This window comes from Schistocerca serialis, chromosome 4, assembly GCF_023864345.2.
Source record: "Schistocerca serialis cubense isolate TAMUIC-IGC-003099 chromosome 4, iqSchSeri2.2, whole genome shotgun sequence".
Classification (NCBI taxonomy): domain Eukaryota; kingdom Metazoa; phylum Arthropoda; class Insecta; order Orthoptera; family Acrididae; genus Schistocerca; species Schistocerca serialis.
In genome coordinates this window covers 692,538,557-692,560,152 of record NC_064641.1, presented here as the reverse complement: position 1 = coordinate 692,560,152, position 21,596 = coordinate 692,538,557, and the positions used below count along the sequence as shown (strand labels likewise).

Genomic DNA, 21,596 nt, shown 5'->3' with positions numbered 1-21,596 from the left:
CCTTAGCCATGGGCATTATGGGGCTCAGAAATGTTTGGAAATACTGCAGGACTACGTTAGTTTTAACAACATGACCAGGAGGGTAAAGAGACAGTTGGCTTCTTGTGGCAAATGTCAAAAAGTGGAGTATAATACTATTGCAGCATAAGGAGAGATGCAGAATATTGTTTCTAAAAGAAATTGTGATTTGTCTGGGAGGCTGCCAACAGGTCTAGGGGGTGTGAAGTATGTTCTTTTAGCTGTTGATGTATTCTTCAAACAAGCTGTACAAACAAGTTTTACAAACAAGCTGTATCCACTGAAAATGGCCACTAGCCAGAATACAATTAACAAGCTAGAGAAAGACTATTTTGTGAACGTTATAAAACCAGAGAATATATGGAGCACAATTTGTATCTAGTGTGTGGGGGGAGTTTATGCAAAGATCTGGAATAAAGCGCATAAGGATTTCAGTGTACCACCCTGCAGGAAACCCGGCTGAGACGTATATGAGGGAGCTGGGTAGGCTATGTAGGACACATTGCAGTAAAAAGCATAGCACTTGAGCACAGTATATAACTGTGTTTGAGGATCATATGAACACAGTGAAGAGTTGCGCAACAGGATTCTCACCCTATGAGTTCATGAAAGATATCAAGCCTGACAATCTAATAGCAGAACACATAAATTTTCCTCCATCTCAAGGCTTGACAAGTTAAGAGAATATGCAGCTAGCCAGACAGCAAATGTTAAAGAATGGACATGAGAGACAGAGAAGGCATGGAGAAAGGTATAAGACAACCAAGTTCAAGTAGGGAGATAAGGTGCTGGTGAGGAACAAGAAAAAAATCCAGTGACATTGGTGATGAAATCAAAAAGTTATTTCAATTATACCATGGGCCGTCCTAGATAACTGGTTGTCCACACCCTAATGCATATGGGTTGGCATACCCAGTGTCCAAAAAGCCATTTGGACTGAGAAATGTAACGGAGTTGAAAAAATATGTGGTGAAAGAATAAAGAGTAAGGAAGTGAGAGATTCCAATGTACACTACCGTGTCTAGTTAAAAAATATTAGGATGTATGGTATGACTATCATATGCAGCTATAAAAATTGTTGGGGGCTATGTATATGTGTATTTTTAATTGGAGGATTATTTATGCTGCTGTGTATGTTGCAATGTCATTGTTTGGTGGTCAACAAACTTCATTATACTGTATGTATTTGCATTGAATGAACCTGTTGTGCAGTGAATTTGCGCAACTGGTGTGGGTATGATAGAAGCCTTGTTTGAAAAAGTCAAACGGGAACTGAAACCTACTGTGTATATAGTCTCTATTTCTGTATAAATGAGTGTGGATAACATAGAAGCAGGGAGGAAATCTGCATATAGTTTGTTTAAAAATAGTTGAGATTTTATTGAAATTTCTAATGTATCTGTGGCAAAAATGGCTCTGAGCACTATGGGACTCAACTGCTGAGGTCATTAGTCCCCTAGAACTTAGAACTAGTTAAACCTAACTAACCTAAGGACATCACAAACATCCATGTCTGAGGCAGGATTCGAACCTGCGACCGTAGCGGTCTTGCGGTTCCAGACTGCAGCGCCTTTAACCGCACGGCCACTTCGCCCGGCTATCTGTGGCACCTGGAGTTGATACTGGTGGGTGGGGGTAGGATTGTTGCTGGGATAGTCATGTAGGGCACTTAGATGTTAATGAGGGAAGTAAGGGAAAGAACACTAATGACTAAGTGGGTGCATGTAAAAGTTTTATGACCTTAGTGAGTTTATTTGCCATGTATGATTGAATCCAGTTATCCATGTAAATGGCAGAAAAGAATGGGTTTCAAGATATTGCTAAATATTATGTGCAAAAATGATATAGGAATTCATGGAAAAATTTGGGGTTTATATATGTACAGTGATATAGCTGTATGGGTGCAGTGCTTAAAATATAAGAATCTTCATCAGGGAATAAATTCTCTTTGTGCAGAGGGGAAGGGGGGGGGGGGGGAGGGGGAGCTCCTGATTTGTGAACATTTTAGGGGTGAAACAGCATATATATAATTATGCCATGTTTGTTTTTGATTTGTGTTCATGTTTGTCATTTGTATAAATCCCAATAAGAGCTGATCAGTGAACACAGGATGTTCCGGGGAAGGTTTGGATAGCCTGACTCCTGGGAAACGTGGGTCTGCATGTCTACGCAAGATTTATGAGGATTTGATTAAATTTTGATAGGATGGCTTGGCTAATGAGAGGAAGCACAGTACTGCTGGCTGACAAGTTTGGAAAGCCTGCATTCCAATGCAAAAAGCTGTGAACACAAGAATATAGTTACGACAATGTTGTGCAACTACAGTAACAACTGTAAAAAGCGGAAGTGTTAATGTGCAATAAGTGTGCAACCTACATATAGACTAACATGGGCATTTATATAATACAAATTTCTTTGCATTTTGCCAGCCCAATCAGACTCAATATGAGACTATCTACATATCTGGATACATTGTCAGATAATGTTGGTATGTTTCCTGATGACAGTACTCACGCTGATTAACTCACCACTGTAACAGTGTTCTACATGTTTTGGTACCATTATAGTTATAACTAAACAAAGATGATGTGACCTACCGAACGAAAGAGCTGGCAGGTCGATAGACACACAAACAAACACAAACATACACACAAAATTCTAGCTTTCGCAACAAACGGTTGCTTCGTCAGGAAAGAGGGAAGGAGAGGGAAAGACGAAAGGAAGTGGGTTTTAAGGGAGAGGGTAAGGAGTCATTCCAATCCCGGGAGCGGAAAGACCCACCCTAGGGGGAAAAAAGGACGGGTATACACTCGCACACACACACGTATCCATCCACACATATACAGACACAAGCAGACATATTTAAAGACAAAGAGATTGGGCAGAGATGTCAGTCGAGGCGGAAGTGCAGAGGCAAAGATGATGTTGAATGACAGGTGAGGTATGAGTGGCGGCAACTTGAAATTAGCGGAGATTGAGGCCTGGTGGGTAACGGGAAGAGAGGATATATTGAAGAGCAAGTTCCCATCTCCGGAGTTCGGATAGGTTGGTATTAGTGGGAAGTATCCAGATAACCCGGACGGTGTAACACTATGCCAAGATGTGCTGGCTGTGCACCAAGGCATGTTTAGCCACAGGGTGATCCTCATTACCAACAAACACTGTCTGCCTGTGTCCATTCATGCAAATGGACAGTTTGTTGCTGGTCATTCCCACATAGAATGCATCACAGTGTAGGCAGGTCAGTTGGTAAATCACGTGGGTGCTTTCACATGTGGCTCTGCCTTTGATCGTGTACACCTTCCGGGTTACAGGACTGGAGTAGGTGGTGGTGGGAGGGTGCATGGGACAGGTTTTACACCGGGGGCGGTTACAAGGATAGGAGCCAGAGGGTAGGGAAGGTGGTATGGGGATTTCATAGGGATGAACTAACAGGTTACGAAGGTTAGGTGGATGGCGGAAAGACACTCTTGGTGGAGTGGGGAGGATTTAATGAAGGATGGATCTCATTTCAGGGCAGGATTTGAGGAAGTCGTATCCCTGCTGGAGAGCCACATTCAGAGTCTGGTCCAGTCCCGGAAAGTATCCTGTCACAAGTGGGGCACTTTTGTGGTTCTTCTGTGGGGGATTCTGGGTTTGAGGGGATGAGGAAGTGGCTCTGGTTATTTCCTTCTGTACCAGGTCGGGAGGGTAGTTGCGGGATGCGAAAGCTGTTGTCAGGTTGTTGGTGTAATGGTTCAGGGATTCCAGACTGGAGCAGATTCGTTTGCCACGAAGACCTAGGCTGTAGGGAAGGGACTGTTTGATGTGGAATGGGTGGCAGCTGTCATAATGGAGATACTGTTGCTTGTTGGTGGGTTTGATGTGGACGGACGTGTGAAGCTGGCCATTGGACAGGTGGAGGTCAACGTCAAGGAAAGTGGCATGGGATTTGGAGTAGGACCAGGTGAATCTGATGGAAGCAAAGGAGTTGAGGTTGGAGAGGAAATTCTGGAGTTCTTCTTCACTGAGAGTCCAGATCATGAAGATGTCATCAATAAATCTGTACCAAACTTTGGGTTGGCAGGCCTGGGTAACCAAGAAGGCTTCCTCTAATTGACCCATGAATAGGTTAGCGTATGAGGGGGCCATCCTGGTACCCATGGCTGTTCCCTTTAATTGTTGGTATGTCTGGCCTTCAAAAGTGAAGAAGTTGTGGGTCAGGATGAAGCTGGCTAGATGATTAGGAAAGAGGTTTTAGGTAGGGTGGCAGGTGATCGGCGTGAAAGGAAATGCTCCAACGCAGCGAGACCCTGGACGTGCGGAATATTTGTGTATAAGGAAGTGGCATCAATGGTTACAAGGATGGTTTCCAGGGGTAACAGATTGGGTAAGGATTCCAGGCAGTCGAGAAAGGTTACCAAGCCCCCACAGAACGTATCTCTGCCTACGTAGATCAACACCTTCAACCCATTACATGCAGTCTCCCATCCTTCATCAAAGCTTTCTCGAACGCCTGGAATCCTTGTTTGTTTGTGTGTCTATCGACCTGCCAGCGCTTTCGTTCGGTAAGTCACATCATCTTTGTTTTTAGATATATTTTCCCAAGTGGAATGTTTCCTTCTATTAATATATATATATATATAATAGAGGGAAACATTACACGTGGGAAAATATATTTATAAAAACAAAGATGAGGTGACTTACCGAACGAAAGCGCTGGCAGGTCGATAGACACACAAACAAACACAAACATACACACAAAATTCTAGCTTTCGCAACCAATGGTTGCTTCATCAGGAAAGAGGGAAGGAGAGGGAAAGACGAAAGGATGTGGGTTTTAAGGAAGAGGGTAAGGAGTCATTCCAATCCCGGGAGCGGAAAGACTCACTTTAGGGGGAAAAAAGGACAGGAACACACCCGCACACACACACACACACACATCCACCCGCACACACACAGACACAAGCAGACATTTTCCTGCTTGTGTCTGTGCATGTGCGGATGGACACGCGTGCGCGAGCGCACACCCGTCCCTCCCTCCCCCCAAGGCAAGTCCTCCCGCCCCCGGGACCGGAACGACTCCCCTCCCCCTTCCCCCAAAACCCACATCTCCTCGTCCCTCCCTCTCCCTCCCGACGAGGCAACAGTCTGCCGCGAAAGCCCAAATCCCGCGTGCATGTTTGTGCGTCTATCGACCCGCCAGCACCCCTGCTCGGCAAGCCACACCATCCATGCCCTTAGATATATCTTTCCCATGTGGAACGCCTCCCTCTATTTTTATATATATATATATATATATATATATATATAAAACAGAGGGAAACACCCCACGTGGGAAAAAATATATATAAAAACAAAGATGAGGCGACCCACCGAACGAAAGCGCTGGCAGGTCGATAGACACACAAACAAACACAAACACACACACAAAATTCCAGCCCTCGCAACCAACAGCCGCCCCACCAGGAAAGAGGGAAGGAGAGGGAAAGACGAAAGGATGTGGGCTCCAAGGGAGAGGGCAAGGAGCCACCCCAATCCCGGGAGCGGAAAGACCCACCCTAGGGGGAAAAAAGGACAGGTACACACTCACACACACACACATATCCATCCACACATACAGACACAAGCAGACATATTTAAAGACAAAGAGTTTGGGCAGAGATGTCAGTCGAGGCGGAAGTGTAGAGGCAAAGAAGTTGTTGAAAGACAGGTGAGGTATGAGTGGCGGCAACTTGAAATTAGCGGAGATTGAGGCCTGGCCGATAACGAGAAGAGAGGATGTACTGAAGGGCAAGTTCCCATCTCCGGAGTTCGGATAGGTTGGTGTTGGTGGGAAGTATCCAGATAACCCGGACGGTGTAACACTGTGCCAAGATGTGCTGGCCGTGCACCAAGGCATGTTTAGCCACAGGGTGATCCTCATTATCAACAAACACTGTCTGCCTGTGTCCATTCATGCGAATGGACAGTTTGTTGCTGGTCATTCCCACATAGAATGCATCACAGTGTAGGCAGGTCAGTTGGTAAATCACGTGGGTGCTTTCACATGTGGCTCTGCCTTTGATCGTGTACACCTTCCGGGTTACAGGACTGGAGTAGGTGGTGGTGGGAGGGTGCATGGGACAGGTTTTGCACCGGGGGCGGTTACAAGGATAGGAGCCAGAGGGTAGGGAAGGTGGTTTGGGGATTTCATAGGGATGAACTAACAGGTTACGAAGGTTAGGTGGACGGCGGAAAGACACTCTTGGCGGAGTGGGGAGAATTTCATGAAGGATGGATCTCATTTCAGGGCAGGATTTGAGGAAGTCGTATCCCTGCTGGAGAGCCACATTCAGAGTCTGGTCCAGTCCCGGAAAGTATCCTGTCACAAGTGGGGCACTTTTGTGGTTCTTCTGTGGGGGATTCTGGGTTTGAGGGGATGAGGAAGTGGCTCTGGTTATTTGCTTCTGTACCAGGTCGGGAGGGTAGTTGCGGGATGCGAAAGCTGTTGTCAGGTTGTTGGTGTAATGGTTCAGGGATTCCAGACTGGAGCAGATTCGTTTGCCACGAAGACCTAGGCTGTAGGGAAGGGACTGTTTGATGTGGAATGGGTGGCAGCTGTCATAATGGAGGTACTGTTGCTTGTTGGTGGGTTTGATGTGGACGGACGTGTGAAGCTGGCCATTGGACAGGTGGAGGTCAACGTCAAGGAAAGTGGCATGGGATTTGGAGTAGGACCAGGTGAATCTGATGGAAGCAAAGGAGTTGAGGTTGGAGAGGAAATTCTGGAGTTCTTCTTCACTGTGAGTCCAGATCATGAAGATGTCATCAATAAATCTGTACCAAACTTTGGGTTGGCAGACCTGGGTAACCAAGAAGGCTTCCTCTAAGTGACCCATGAATAGGTTGGCGTATGAGGGGGCCATCCTGGTACCCATGGCTGTTCCCTTTAATTGTTAGTATGTCTGGCCTTCAAAAGTGAAGAAGTTGTGGGTCAGGATGAAGCTGGCTAAGGTAATGAGGAAAGAGGTTTTAGGTAGGGTGGCAGGTGATCGGCGTGAAAGGAAATGCTCCATTGCAGCGAGGCCCTGGACGTGCGGAATATTTGTGTATAAGGAAGTGGCATCAATGGTTACTAGGATGGTTTCCGAGGGTAACAGATTGGGTAAGGATTCCAGGCGTTCGAGGAAGTGGTTGGTGTTTTTGATGAAGGATGGGAGACTGCATGTAATGGGTTGAAGGTGTTGATCTACGTAGGCAGAGATACGTTCTGTGGGGGCTTGGTAACCAGCTACAATGGGGCGGCCAGGATGATTGGGTTTGTGGATTTTAGGAAGAAGGTAGAAGGTAGGGGTGCGGGGTGTCGGTGGGGTCAGGAGGTTGATGGAGTCAGGTGAAAGGTTTTGCAGGCGGCCTAAGGTTCTGAGGATTCCTTGAAGCTCCGCCTGGACATCGGGAATGGGGTTACCTCGGCAAACTTTGTATGTGGTGTTGTCTGATAGCTCACGCAGTCCCTCAGCCACATACTCCCGACGATCAAGTACCACGGTCGTGGAACCCTTGTCCGCCAGAAGAATGACGATGGATCGGTCAGCCTTCAGATCACGGATAGCCTGGGCTTCAGCAGTGGTGATGTTGGATGTAGGATTAAAGTTTTTTAAGAAGGATTGAGATGCAATGCTGGAAGTCAGAAATTCCTGGAAGGTTTGGAGAGGGTGATTTTGAGGTGTCTTGGGGAGTTGGATCATTAGGAGTAGGATTAGGATCATTTTTCTTCGTGGCAAAGCGATATTTCCAGCAGAGAGTACGAGTGTAGGACAGTAAATCTTTGACGAGGGCTGTTTGGTTGAATCTGGGGGGGGAGTCGTTCCGGTTCCAGGGGTGGGGGGACTTGCCTTGGGGGGAGGGAGGGATGGGTGTGCGCTCGCGCACGCGCACGCGCACGCGTGTCCATCCGCACATGCACAGACACAAGCAGGAAAATGTCTGCTTGTGTCTGTGTGTGTGCGGGTGGATGTGTGTGTGTGTGTGTGTGTGTGTGTGTGTGTGTGCGGGTGTGTGCCTGTCCTTTTTTCCCCCTAAGGTGAGTCTTTCCGCTCCCGGGATTGGAATGACTCCTTACCCTCTTCCTTAAAACCCACATCCTTTCGTCTTTCCCTCTCCTTCCCTCTTTCCTGATGAGGCAACAGTTTGTTGTGAAAGCTTGAATTTTGTGTGTATGTATGTGTTTGTTTGTGTGTCTATTGACCTGCCAGCGCTTTTGTTTGGTAAGTCACATCATCTTTGTTTTTTTGATAAATTTTTCCCACGTGGAATGTTTCCCTCTATTATACATATATATAAAGTAATATGGGTTGGCTGTGTTTGGTGCTACTTCATGTTGCCATTACTAAGGTAATGTCTCCATGAAGTTGGGGTATGTACGGTACCGGGAATAATATGGCCATACAGCAGCTTTGCTGGCAATGGAAATATCTGCTATGGACAAATGGATGTGATGCGAAAAGCACAAACACAAGTCAATACATTTATAGACCTATCTTTCCCAGATAAAGAGAAGGCAGCATTCAGCAGTTTCAGATGGTTTAAATTACTTGGTTACATAATTGCATATAATTACTGTACATGACTTTGCACTTAAGTTAATTATGTAGGGTGTGCTTGTAATGTGAGTCCTTGGATTTGCTGGATACCTAATCATTGAAGTAGAAGTCATGTCAAAACAATCTCTTCCAAGTAGCTTGTAATTTAAATTTAAAGCACAGAAGCAGAAATAATATGTTGGGCTGGTGTACTGCAATCAAAATGTTTCATAGTAGAATTAAGTTATAAAGATGTTTAGAACAACTGCAAAGTAAGTCATTATTTTATTATGAAGATGCCATTCAGTTTCGATCTTCGTAGAGTGAGACAAGTATTTATATGTCTCATATTTTGTGCAAAGATGTCATTAAATGAAGGGAGAGGGGTGAATCAGTGCCAAAGCATGGAATTATTCCTAATTTTGTAAATCTGATAGCATGTCATAAATTAGTACTGATTTTAATTTTCTGTGCTTAAGCATGAAATTATGTATTAAATACAGAGTGAAAATAGTGTAGTGCAAAAATGTTCAAATGTGTGTGATATCTTATGGGACTTAACTGCTAAGGTCATCAGTCCCTAAGCTTACACACTACTTAACCTAAATTATCCTAAGGACAAACACACACACCCATGCCCGAGGGAGGACTCGAACCTCTGCCGGGACCAGCCGCACAGTCCATGACTGCAGCGCCTTAGACCGCTCGGCTAATCCCGCACGGCAGTGTAATGCAAAATGGACATGAAAGTACTTGTTTTGTGTTGTGATGAGCATTCATAGTTCCAATGCATAGTACTTTTCCTTTTAATTGCAACAAATTATACAATTATGTGGTGATAAATGTGTGTGAATTATATAATGTATTTAGGTTTAAGTATTTAATTCTTATAAAATTGTAAACGATTTGTGGCCATGTTTAGGAATTATTTTGATTAATGTAGTGTCACGTGACCCAACTCAGGACTGGAGATATGAGTGTGAAAGTGGGGCTTTTGGTCATTGTCTATTGTGGTGGTAAGTTCAGAGCAGCAAAGTGTCATGAGTGTAAGCATGGACACCAGTGTATGCGAATAAACTGTGAAGGAACAACGTGAAAATGTGAGACAGTAAACCATGTTGATTATTGTTTATCCAGATCGGATTTATCTGTGAACTTTAATATGCATGGCCACAAAATTAGAAGTGTTTTTTTTTTTTAAATAAGTTTCAATATGAACTTGTATAGTGTACCTAATTTTGTGCAAGGTTGTGGTATAGACAAGTGTGTATTCAGTTCACTGCTGTTGAAAGGCTAGCAAATATATGACTCAGTATTAGGGGCGCAATTGCAACCATTCACTACCGACCCCCTTTGCAGATGAGCCACATGTAAAATAGGTAGTGAATGAGCCAGAGTACAGTTGCAACAGGCACAACGAAAAGACTGTTACATATAGAGCTTTGACCAAAGTAAAATTCAGAACCCCCCCCACACACACACACATGCACGCGCACATTCATACAAGCAAGCACATCTCATGCACACATGAGCACTGTCTCTGACCACTCCAATTCCAGTGAGCATAAGTACTTTTGTCATGTACGAGGTTTACTAGCTGCCAACTTCGATATCCTAGAAAAGGATGATTTGGATAAGTCTGGAGGAGATCTTTGCCACAAGCAAACCATCAATGCTTCTGCATTATGTGAAAAGGTGAATTGTTATGAAAGAAGAGAGAGACCAGTGATGGAAGCTTTGTTACTATTATTAACAGACCTACTTAATCCTGGTGGACCATTACCAGTGACAGCAATTACACAACATACAATACCAAAGAGAAACAACAGTCCAGTGTACAGGAAACCATACAGAGTCCTAAAACACTTGCAACTGATAATGGAGGAATTTATCGAACAGCAGTTGGCTAATGGCATTATTGAACATAGTGATATCCCAAGGGATGCACCTGTTGCAATGGTCCATTGCATTACATCCATTTCTAAAGTTCACTTGTTCGTTTCCCTGATTAAGACTGAATAGCTTTTCTATGCATGTAGTCATCATTTTTGTGAGTAGCTTTATATCACAGATAAAAGGCTGACAGGTCTGTACTTCCTGCAGAACACTGAGTCTTGTTTACACCTAAAACAAACAAGAGTAACAACAAACAGAAAAGAGTATCACTATTCACTATATGTTTGAACTGCTGATGATTAATAGAAAATACCATCTTGCATTTGCCTCCCTTTGACATGGGACACAGCAGGTTTCCCAAAAGATGAAGTGAGTCTCACTGATTCAGTTCCAGTTTCAGAGCAAGGCAGCACTTCAAACTAGCTGGCTGGGAGGCCAAGTTCTCATTGGTCCCTGTCACCAATGTACAGGGCACTTATACTAATCACTGACACACCTCTCGCAGTCAGTTGGATGAGTGCTGATAAATCCTGTATTTCCTGTAGAGGAGACAATATCCACAGGAGAGGATAGTACTTGAGGTACCCCCCCCCCACACACACACACATAACTGTATGCAGCAGCTTCCAATCATGTGACAGTAGTCAGGGCAATTTCCAGCTGCTTATGAATAGCAACTAACTCGGCCCATAGTGGGTCTGCACTGTGGCTGGTCCAATGTTTTATGCAACTGTAAACTAAACATCTCTTTTAATTACTTGGTTTTTTATGCTACAAGTAATACAAGCTCTCTCTAAGAACTGAAGCCATTAACACCCAACGACAAAATTTTTATTATGACAACTGAAAAACCTGAGATTACCTGACATTACTTGGATTGTGTTTTCCCTTTGGTATTGGTCACTAACAAGCACATGAAGAAATTTGAAAGTGGTGGAAATTTTTACAATAAATGCAGACAATGTGCACTCTTATTGGAAGGAAAGAAAAAATGCAACTTGACATGTTACAGTAATCACAACCCACAGGCACCAATTTGCTACGAAATATATTATGCGTAACACTTGTAACTTCCATAACTTGTAACTTCTGAAACTTTTTAAAAATATATTTTTATTCATGCAGATATACCTGAAATATGGGATGAACAATTTTTTGGATGATTCTTTGATTATTCATGTTGCCTCTGGGTAATTCATGTTCTCCAGTAATGGTACACAATAACTTACTAGTACACCACCCACACACTTACAGGTTCTTAAATACAGTGGCTCACCATATGTTCATCTGCAAACATTTTAAAATGGCGAGAAACTGCTGAGCAGCAGTTCTCCCAAAATTACATGGAACAATCTATACACCTTCAGTTGGTGATCAGTGACTATCACTTGCTACAGTTTCTTTGGTTGTATAAGTTTTTAGACTTCTTCAGTGTCCATTATCATCAATAAAACTGTGAGTAGATAAAATAAGAGGCACAGTTTACAACCACTGAAAACATAGAGGTGGACTCCTTTAATATTATATCCAATTTCTCTTTTATATTCTTTGAAGTATACAAACATACATTATTATCATACTCAGCTATATCTGCTAATTCTTATATTCTCACCTACAAAGCCACACAGCATAATATTATGGAGATCAAATTAAAAGTGGCAGTAATTAATAATATTTTGGTAGAGAATATGCTTTCATTATTTGTGTTATTCAGAATTATCTACATCCTTTGGACATGAAACAGACCTTACAGATGAAGTCAATGTATTTATACTATTTAAAAATGCTCATTGTATCAACTCCATGTATTACTAAACACTGAATGAGACAACTCATCATGTGCAAGAAAAGTGGTGCCTAGTTTCAAGAACTCCACAACCCAGATATTTACACCACAGTACCTGAAAAACTTTATATTCATATGATTAAAAATTATTTCAAGTTATTTGTACTGATGAGTAATGCAGAAGGTTGAACCTATTTTACAGCTCTCTCCAAAGAAGAAACAGAAAGATACTAATGTAAGCACAAAACTACATAGAAACTTGCAATACAACATAGTATAACAATCCATAACCAAAATGTATAAAAACAGATTTCTACAGATTCTCTCATATAAATCTTTGGGGTTCAAAAACAAATAAGTACCCATTCATTTCCTATTGCCTGAAAAGCAGTTAGTAAAAAGAAAGTTTAAAGGCACACTGTTTCCATTTCCATTGTCAAAAAATCTTCTAACAGCCATCAATACTGGTATAGCCAAGCCACAGCCATGAGTAATTTGTGGGTTGATAGTACTTTACTCTTTGTAGTAAAACAAAGGAGAACAAACTACATACATTATCTTTCATGCTGCGAACAGAATGTGAACCGAGGACTGAATGTGGAAGTAAGAAAACAGTTTAACTTTCAGTAAGAATAGTTTTATTACAGTTTTGATATAAACATTACTATTCACAAACTTACTGACACATAATGTGTTAGAATAATTCAGGGCACCAACAACAAACACTGATCAATCAGTAACGATTAATTCTTTCAACTAATTGTGCCTAAGCCAACATACGAGTGTTGGAACTTAAATAGTTACAACTATTTATTAACTAATACAAAAGAGTTACATGTTTGCACCTGTTACTGTCCTTCAAAGTAGTTACCAGCGTTGTTTAGAACCCATCGCCCGCCATGTGAAAGGTGTAGTATACCATTAGCAGAGCCTGTTCTGTTGATGGTGTGAATGGAGCGGTCTACTGCCTGCCAAATCTCTGGAACAGTTCTGAAGAGAATGCCACGGAGTGGTTCCTTCATCTTTGGAATCAAATCGAAGTCATAAGGACTTAAGTCTGGGGAGTATGGTGGATGGTACAGTACTTCCCAGTCCCATGGACCAAACAGAGCAGCCACAGCTTGCGCTGTATGAGACCACGCATTGTTCTGCAAAAGATAGGATGGGTTGCGTAGAAAGTGTTGCCACTGCTTTCGCAAAGCTGGTCGCAGGTGATGCTCCAAAAGTGAACAGTAATATAACTTAAGTCCTTGTGACTTTGATTTGATTCCAAAGATGAAGGAACCACTTTGTGGCATTCGCTTCAGAACTGTTCCAGAGATTTGACAGGCAGTAAGTAGACCGCTCCATTCGCACCATCAACTGAACAGGCTCTGCTAATGGTATACTGCACCTTACAAATATCTGGATAAGAGTTCTACACAATGCTGGTGACTACTTTGAAGAACAGTAACAGGTGAAAACATGTAACTCCTTTGTAGAAGTTGTGACTAAATAGTTGCCACTATAAGTTCCAACCCTCAGATAAAAGTACGATTAGTGATCAACATTTTGCTGATGATGACATTTAGAGATGAAGCACAAAAAATGGGCCTTGGCATTCATTTTAATTGATTTGGAGGAACCATGCAAAAGCTGAACCTGGATGGTTGGAGGAGATTTGAATTTTCCTCTCATCAAGTGCAATTTCAGTGCTTTAATCACTGTGCTAAGTCATTCACAGCTGCTTACAAACCCACTACATTGCTTCATGAACATATAATGCTTCACATACAAGCAGTGTGTATTCCACTTTAAGCTTTGAAAATGAATGGCTCTGCAGATTTAAGATGTAAAGTAATAATTTTTTTCCATGGTATGCACATCCCATCAGGAAGGAGAACTTTCACGGATGTAAAACAGGAAATGGCAAAGCCATGTCTGAGCAATATCTTTACTTCCAGAAGTGCTAGTTCTGCAAGTTTCACAGGAGACCTTCTGTGAAGTTTGGAAGGTAGGAGACGAGGTACTGGTGGAATTAAAGCTGTGAGTCCTGTTTGGGTAGCTAAGTTGGTAGAACACTTGCCTGCAAAAGGCGAAGGTCCCGAGTTCAAGTCTCACTCAGGCACACAGTTTTAATCTGCCAGGAAGTTTGATATCAGTGCACACTCTGAAAATTTCATTCATGACCTATTTATTGTTAATTTATTTAAATGCTAGGAAACTGTTGGGTGAGTGGTAACTTAGAATGCTATATTACTTTACTAATGATATTTCTCCAGCAAAAAGGTAGGCTTTTATTCTTTAAAATATTTATCAATCCTAACGTACCTAAGAAAAACAGACAAAATTAATTCTGTACAGTTACCTTGCAAAATAGATCTCTATCAATCATAGTTAGCTGATAAGCTAATGTTGTTGAATTAAAGTTCCACACTGTTAACTTCAGATTCTTCTTCAGCTTCCGTTTAAAATATTGTAGAGTGCTATCATCACAGACATAATAATTTGTTCCAAACTGAGTGAGGAAAGAAAAAAATTACTTAATTTATTATTCTTACCACAAAATTTTAACTTGAAAATGTGCAGCTGCCTAATTTACTGTATTTTAATATAAAAAGTAACATAAATTCTTATTTCAGATTTACACCATTTACAATGAAAAATGAAGGAATGTGTTTATCACAAAAAGTAAATAACTGACAGACATTTGTTAATAAGTTACATCTACTTATCAACGATATTTGTAATCAAAAACAAAAAACTTTACCTAACTAACTGTGACAATCGCAGCCAGAAGCAAAGCCTTCACAAAGATTTAGTAACTGTCAAAAAAAAGGTAAAAAGAAGTTATTCACTCTGGAATAATAATTTCCAGTAAAATCCCACTGAGCATACAAAAGGACACTGACAACCTCAAAACATTAGCGTATTTTAATTAAAGGAAGGTGAGGTATTACTAGACACATATCTGAGAAATAATTGGATAATTGGTAATGTATGATATAAGAAAGGAGAGACTCCCCTGTTTACAAGATACAGTTGGAATTTGGAACAGAAATCCATTACAGACTATATAATAATAGATGAAGAAATCAGAAGATGCCTGGCAGAAGTGAAAGTACTACCAAGTAGTAATCTCAATGGACACCACTGACTGTAGGCAGGGACACTAAAGAAATTTTTTAAAAAAGGTACATACACGGGAGAAAGATGCGCAAAAATCTATTGGTAGAGACATTAATGAAATTCAAAAAAGGTACATGCTGGGGGAAAACATAGGTGAAAATCATTTGCTGGAAACTGAAAGATAGAGGAGCCCAAGGGATATACAGGGAGAAGATTGATACAAAGCTTCTTAAAGATGAGAGGAAACACACAGAGGAAGAAAGGAGGAGATCCAACAAGTCCTAGTAGTTAAGGCACTGGAAGAAACATGTGGAAGGACATCAACAAAGGTCAGACACAAAGAAACTCCATGGTGGAACACAAGGATTGCAGAAGCAGTCAAGAAGAAGAATAATGCATGAAGAGAATGGTACATAAACAGAATGGAAAATAATAGAGACAAATGGTAACAACTATGCAGTGAAGCAACGAAAATGATAACACTTGCTAAGATGACAACTCAGGAAAAATTCACAAAAGAAATGTAGAGTTTCAAGGGTGAAAAGAAGACATTATACCACACATTGGGTATCAGAAGGAAGCAGAAAGAAAATACTTCAAGATTCATCCACAAAGAAGGAAGATCCATATGGGAGGAATAAGTAGTTCTGAAAGTATGGAAAGTTCCAAAAACTATATGAAGAACAGGATGAAACTAATACAAGTGGTAAGGCAGAGGGAGGCAAATGAAATAAAACCACCACAGAGGAAATAAGAAGAGAAGGTCTCTAGATGTTGGATGTAGAGAAAGCTGCATTAGAAACGAAAAATGGCAAAGCTCCTGGAGTAAATAACATCACAGTGGAAGTGATCAAAGCTGAAGGACCTTTCAGAATTCATTGGCTGCATAGAGTAATGAGGATACTATGGACATACGGTAAGATTCCTGATGATTGGACGAAGGCAATTATTGCACCTATCTTTAAAAAGGACAACTAGGCTCTCTGGGAGAATTACAGAAGAAACAGCACTACTTTGCCACTGCACGAAGATTTATGAAAAGATAATTTTATAGAAAATCAGAAACAAGATAGAACTACAATTAAGACAGGAGCAACAAGCATTTTGACCTGCAAGATCAATTGTAGATACCATATTCACAGCCAGACAGGTTGCAGAAAGGAAATGAGAATTTGGGAAAGACATCTGCTTACATCCACAGATATAAAAAGGCTTATAACACTGTTAGAAGGGAAGAGATATGGGAAGGTCTGAATAGACTGGAAATATCAGAAGGAATTCAACTGAGAATAAGAAACATGTACAAAAATTCCCTGAAATGTGTTATAATACACAGCAAAAACTCAGAATGTCTTGTAATGGACTGAGGGGTCGGCAAGGAAGTACTCTCTAACTAGAACTTTTTAATATAATCATAGATAACATCATAAGCAAAGTCTTCCAAGGGTCAACAATAGATGATACGAAAATCATAGTGCATGAAGATGATACAGTGATTTGGGAAGAAAATGAGTGGAAACTGCAAGAACAACTAAATACCTGGCAGCGAGTAATTGAAGTAGCAGGCATGTAAATAAGCTTAACAAAAAGTGAAGTAATGAAAATCAGCAGGAAAAATCAAAAAATAAAGGATGTAATCTACACTGGAACAACTCGTAAAGAAGTAGATGCTTTCAAGTATCTAGCATGTAAATTACCTAAAAAAGGAAACATCAAGGATGAAAGCTCTGACAGAATAAAAAATTGTTTGAAATTTTATTATTGTGTATTGGACATAATTAGAAACTGTAAAATACCTGCCAATGCGAAGATCATGAAATGCAAGTCATGTTATCTGCCAGTTTTGACCTATGGATCAGAATGTTGGACTTGGACAAAGAAAGATCTGAGCAGAATACAAGCAATAGATATGCACTTTCTGCATGGGATTCTGAGTAAGATGAGAAGAGGCAGGATAAAGAATGAAACAATGTAAAACACACTGCAGATGAAGCTCCTAAAGAGCACTATGAAGAGAAATAGGCGTAAATTGTTTGGCCATGTTAAAAGAATGGGACCAGAAAGACTTCCAAAGAGAGCCCTAGAAAGGCGAAACTGGAAGATGGCCAACTAGAACACCACAAATGAGATGGAGAGACCAAGTGAAGGATTATGTGAACCAAAGAGGACTGAAATGGCAGGAGATGCTTGTGGAAGGAAAGAGAAGCCTGGAAGAGGCTCTGTGAATGATCTGCATCTTTCAGAAAGAAAACGAATATGAAAATGCAACTCTATAATTAAGTTACATAAAAGATGTATCATATTATAAATCATATTGTAATATAGCATGCTAGTGTATATAATATTGTGTATGTTGTATTATATTGTTGTTTTTCATGGAATGTTAAATGTAATATTGTATACCTTGTACTGTATTGCATGTATAAACCCTGTTGTATATAAAAGCATATTTTGCATATGACACTGGACAAGCCAAGTTATAAGTACACTTCTGAAAGTGATTACTAGGCATACTTATTTACAGTTTAAAAAAAACACTTTATACTGCAAGTATTTATAAAACATTCATCATAAATTTAAATATTCTTCAGTAGGGTAAAAGCAGTGATGCTGTGAACATGATTTTAGAGATTTTCCAAAGGTTTTCACCTCAGTAATACCTTTTATGTTTCCAGGAAGTTTATTATAAAGTTAACTCCCATGTGGACAGTACCCTTTTGTTATAAGTAAAGTTTTGTTTTGTCGAGTCAAGTAATCATGTATAACACAGTTTTTTTGCACTCTGCTGTCATTGCCTATTACATTTATTGTAAGGAATATAAGGGTTTCCATAGTGTATGCACATGGTAATGGAAGAATTCCAGATATCTTACACAGGGGTTTGCAAGAGTCTCTAGGTTTTTATCCAAACATGATTCTAATAGCCCTTTTTCGTAATGTGGAAGTGCTATTAGCTGTTTTAGAGTTTCCCCAGAAAGTGACTCCATATTTAAGGCAAGAATTGAAGTAGGTGTAATATGAATTCATTACTGTTTTCTCACTATAGCATGATTTTAGTGTGCAAAGAAGGTAACACATCTTGCTCAGTTCTGCATTGTTGTTGTTGTTGTGGTCTTCAGTCCTGAGACTGGTTTGATGCAGCTCTCCATGCTACTCTATCCTGTGCAAGCTTTTTCATCTCCCAGTACCTACTGCAACCTACATCCTTCTGAATCTGCTTAGTGTATTCATCTCTTGGTCTCCCTCTACGATTTTTACCCTCCACGCTGCCCTCCAATACTAAATTGGTGATCCCTTGATGCCTCAGAACATGCCCTACCAACCGATCCCTTCTTCTGGTCAAGTTGTGCCACAAACATCTCTTCTCCCCGATCCTATTCAATACTTCCTCATTAGTTATGTGATCTACCCATCTAATCTTCAGCATTCTTCTGTAGCACCACATTTCAAAAGCTTCTATTCTCTTCTTGTCCAAACTATTTATCGTCCATGTTTCACTTCCATACATGGCTACACTCCATACGAATACTTTCAGAAATGACTTCCTGACACTTAAATCAATACTGGATGTTAACAAATTTCTCTTCTTCAGAAACGCTTTCCTTGCCATTGCCAGCCTACATTTTATATCCTCTCTACTTCGACCATCATCAGTTATTTTGCTCCCCAAATAGCAAAACTCCTTTACTACTTTAAGTGCCTCATTTCCTAATCTAATTCCCTCAGCATCACCCGACTTAATTAGACTACATTCCATTACCCTTGTTTTGCTTTTGTTGATGTTCATCTTATATCCTCCTTTCAAGACACTGTCCATTCCATTCAACTGCTCTTGCAAGTCCTTTGCTGTCTCTGACAGAATTACAATGTCATCGGCGAACCTCAAAGTTTTTATTTCTTCTCCATGAATTTTAATACCTACTCCGAATTTTTCTTTTGTTTCCTTTACTGCTTGCTCAATATACAGATTGAACAACATCGGGGAGAGGCTACAACCCTGTCTTACTCCCTTCCCAACCACTGCTTCCCTTTCATGTCCCTCGACTCTTATAACTGCCATCTGGTTTCTGTACAAATTGTAAATAGCCTTTCGCTCCCTGTATTTTACCCCTGCCACCTTCAGAATTTGAAAGAGAGTATTCCAGTCAACACTGTCAAAAGCTTTCTCTAAGTCTACAAATGCTAGAAACGTAGGTTTGCCTTTCCTTAATCTTTCTTCTAAGATAAGTCGTAAGGTCAGTATTGCCTCACGTGTTCCAGTGTTTCTACGGAATCCAAACTGATCTTCCCCGAGGTTGGCTTCTACTAGTTTTTCCATTCGTCTGTAAAGAATTCGTGTTAGTATTTTGCAGCTGTGACTTATTAAGCTGATAGTTCGGTAATTTTCACATCTGTCAACACCTGCTTTCTTTAGGATTGGAATTATTATATTCTTCTTGAAGTCTGAGGGTATTTCGCCTGTTTCATACATCTTGCTCACCAGATGGTAGAGTTTTGTCAGGACTGGCTCTCCCACGGCTGTCAGTAGTTCCAATGGAATATTGTCTACTCCGGGGGCCTTGTTTCGACTCAGGTCTTTCAGTGCTCTGTCAAACTCTTCACGCAGTATCATATCTCCCATTGCATCTTCATCTACATCGTCTTCCATTTCCATAATATTGTCCTCAAGTACATCGCCCTTGTATAGACCCTCTATATACTCCTTCCACCTTTCTGCTTTCCCTTCTTTGCTTAGAACTGGGCTTCCATCTGAGCTCTTGATATTCATACAAGTTGTTCTCTTATCTCCAAAGGTCTCTTTAATTTTCCTGTAGGCGGTATCTATCTTACCCCTAGTGAGATAGGCCTCTACATCCTTACATTTGTCCTCTAGCCATCCCTGCTTAGCCATTTTGCACTTCCTGTCGATCTCATTTTTGAGACGTTTGTATTCCTTTTTGCCTGTTTCACTTACTGCATTTTTATATTTTCTCCTTTCATCAATTAAATTCAATATTTCTTCTGTTACCCAAGGGTTTCTACTAGCCCTCGTCTTTTTACCTACTTGATCCTCTGCTGCCTTCACTACTTCATCCCTCAAAGCTACCCATTCTCCTTCTACTGTATTTATTTCCCCCATTCCTGTCAATTGCTCCCTTATGCTCTCCCTGAATCTCTGTACAACCTCTGGTTCTTTTAGTTTATCCAGGTCCCATCTCCTTAAATTCCCACCTTTTTGCAGTTTCTTCAGTTTTAATCTACAGGTCATAACCAATAGATTGTGGTCAGAGTCCACATCTGCCCCTGGAAATGTCTTACAATTTAAAACCTGGTTCCTAAATCTCTGTCTTACCATTATATAATCTATCTGATACCTTTTAGTATCTCCAGGGTTCTTCCACGTATACAACCTTCTTTCATGATTCTTAAACCAAGTGTTCTGCATTAAGGTATTCAATATGGTTATTGCATTTTACATTGCTGTGCAGTCCTAGTCCTATGAATTTGGTTTCAGTACCGTTACTAACTAGTTCTTCATTGATAAAGACCAATTGGATAAACATGTCCTTATTCAGAATGTTGTGGAATTTCAGCGCAGCCATTTTTTTACTACTTATTACACGTTGATTATTCTGGGCCCAACTGCTAAGTTGTTTTGTGACAGAGTTTACTGATTGCCATAATTGTTCTTTGCTGTCTCCCTTAAGTACAATTGTGGTATCATCTGCAAATATGATCTGTTTTGTGTGCATCCACATTTAAGTTGATTTAAGTTGAGATTATTTATATACACCAGGAACAGAAGGGGTCCCCATTACTGATCCTTGGGGTACATCATATTCAATTTGTTTATAGTCTGATACGTGTTCAGATACAGGTGGATATTTGTGTGCTTGATGCACACTGCCTGCTTATGATTGCTCACGAAGGATCTGATTCAGTTGATGGACAAACCTCAAATACCATATTTTTCAAGCTTTGACAGCAGAATCTGGTGGTCCACAATGTCAAAAGCTTTTGAAAGGTCAATAAATATTCCTATTAATTCTTGTTTCTTGTCCATTAAATTCCTATTAATTCTTGTTTCTTGTCCATTAAGCTTAATATAGAATTTATACACTCATAAACAGCAGTTGTTGTTGATCTCTTACTTCTGAATCCATGTTGTTCATTGCACAGGATATTGTTTTATTTACAAATTTCATAAGTTTGGCAAACATTACTTTTTCTAATAATTTTGAAATGCAGGAGGAAACTGTGTTTAA

The 21,596-nt window shown here is 40.7% G+C and overlaps 1 protein-coding gene across 1 annotated transcript in view; it reads right to left on the bottom strand.

The window, feature by feature from the left end:
• The window catches only part of LOC126474698 (uncharacterized), a 282,698-nt gene that overhangs the window by 37,374 nt on the left and 223,728 nt on the right, over nucleotides 1-21,596 (bottom strand). The window contains exon 6 of the mRNA XM_050102175.1: nucleotides 14,591-14,740. Coding sequence (XP_049958132.1) covers nucleotides 14,591-14,740 — 150 coding nt within the window. The remainder of the gene's footprint in view (nucleotides 1-14,590; nucleotides 14,741-21,596) is intronic.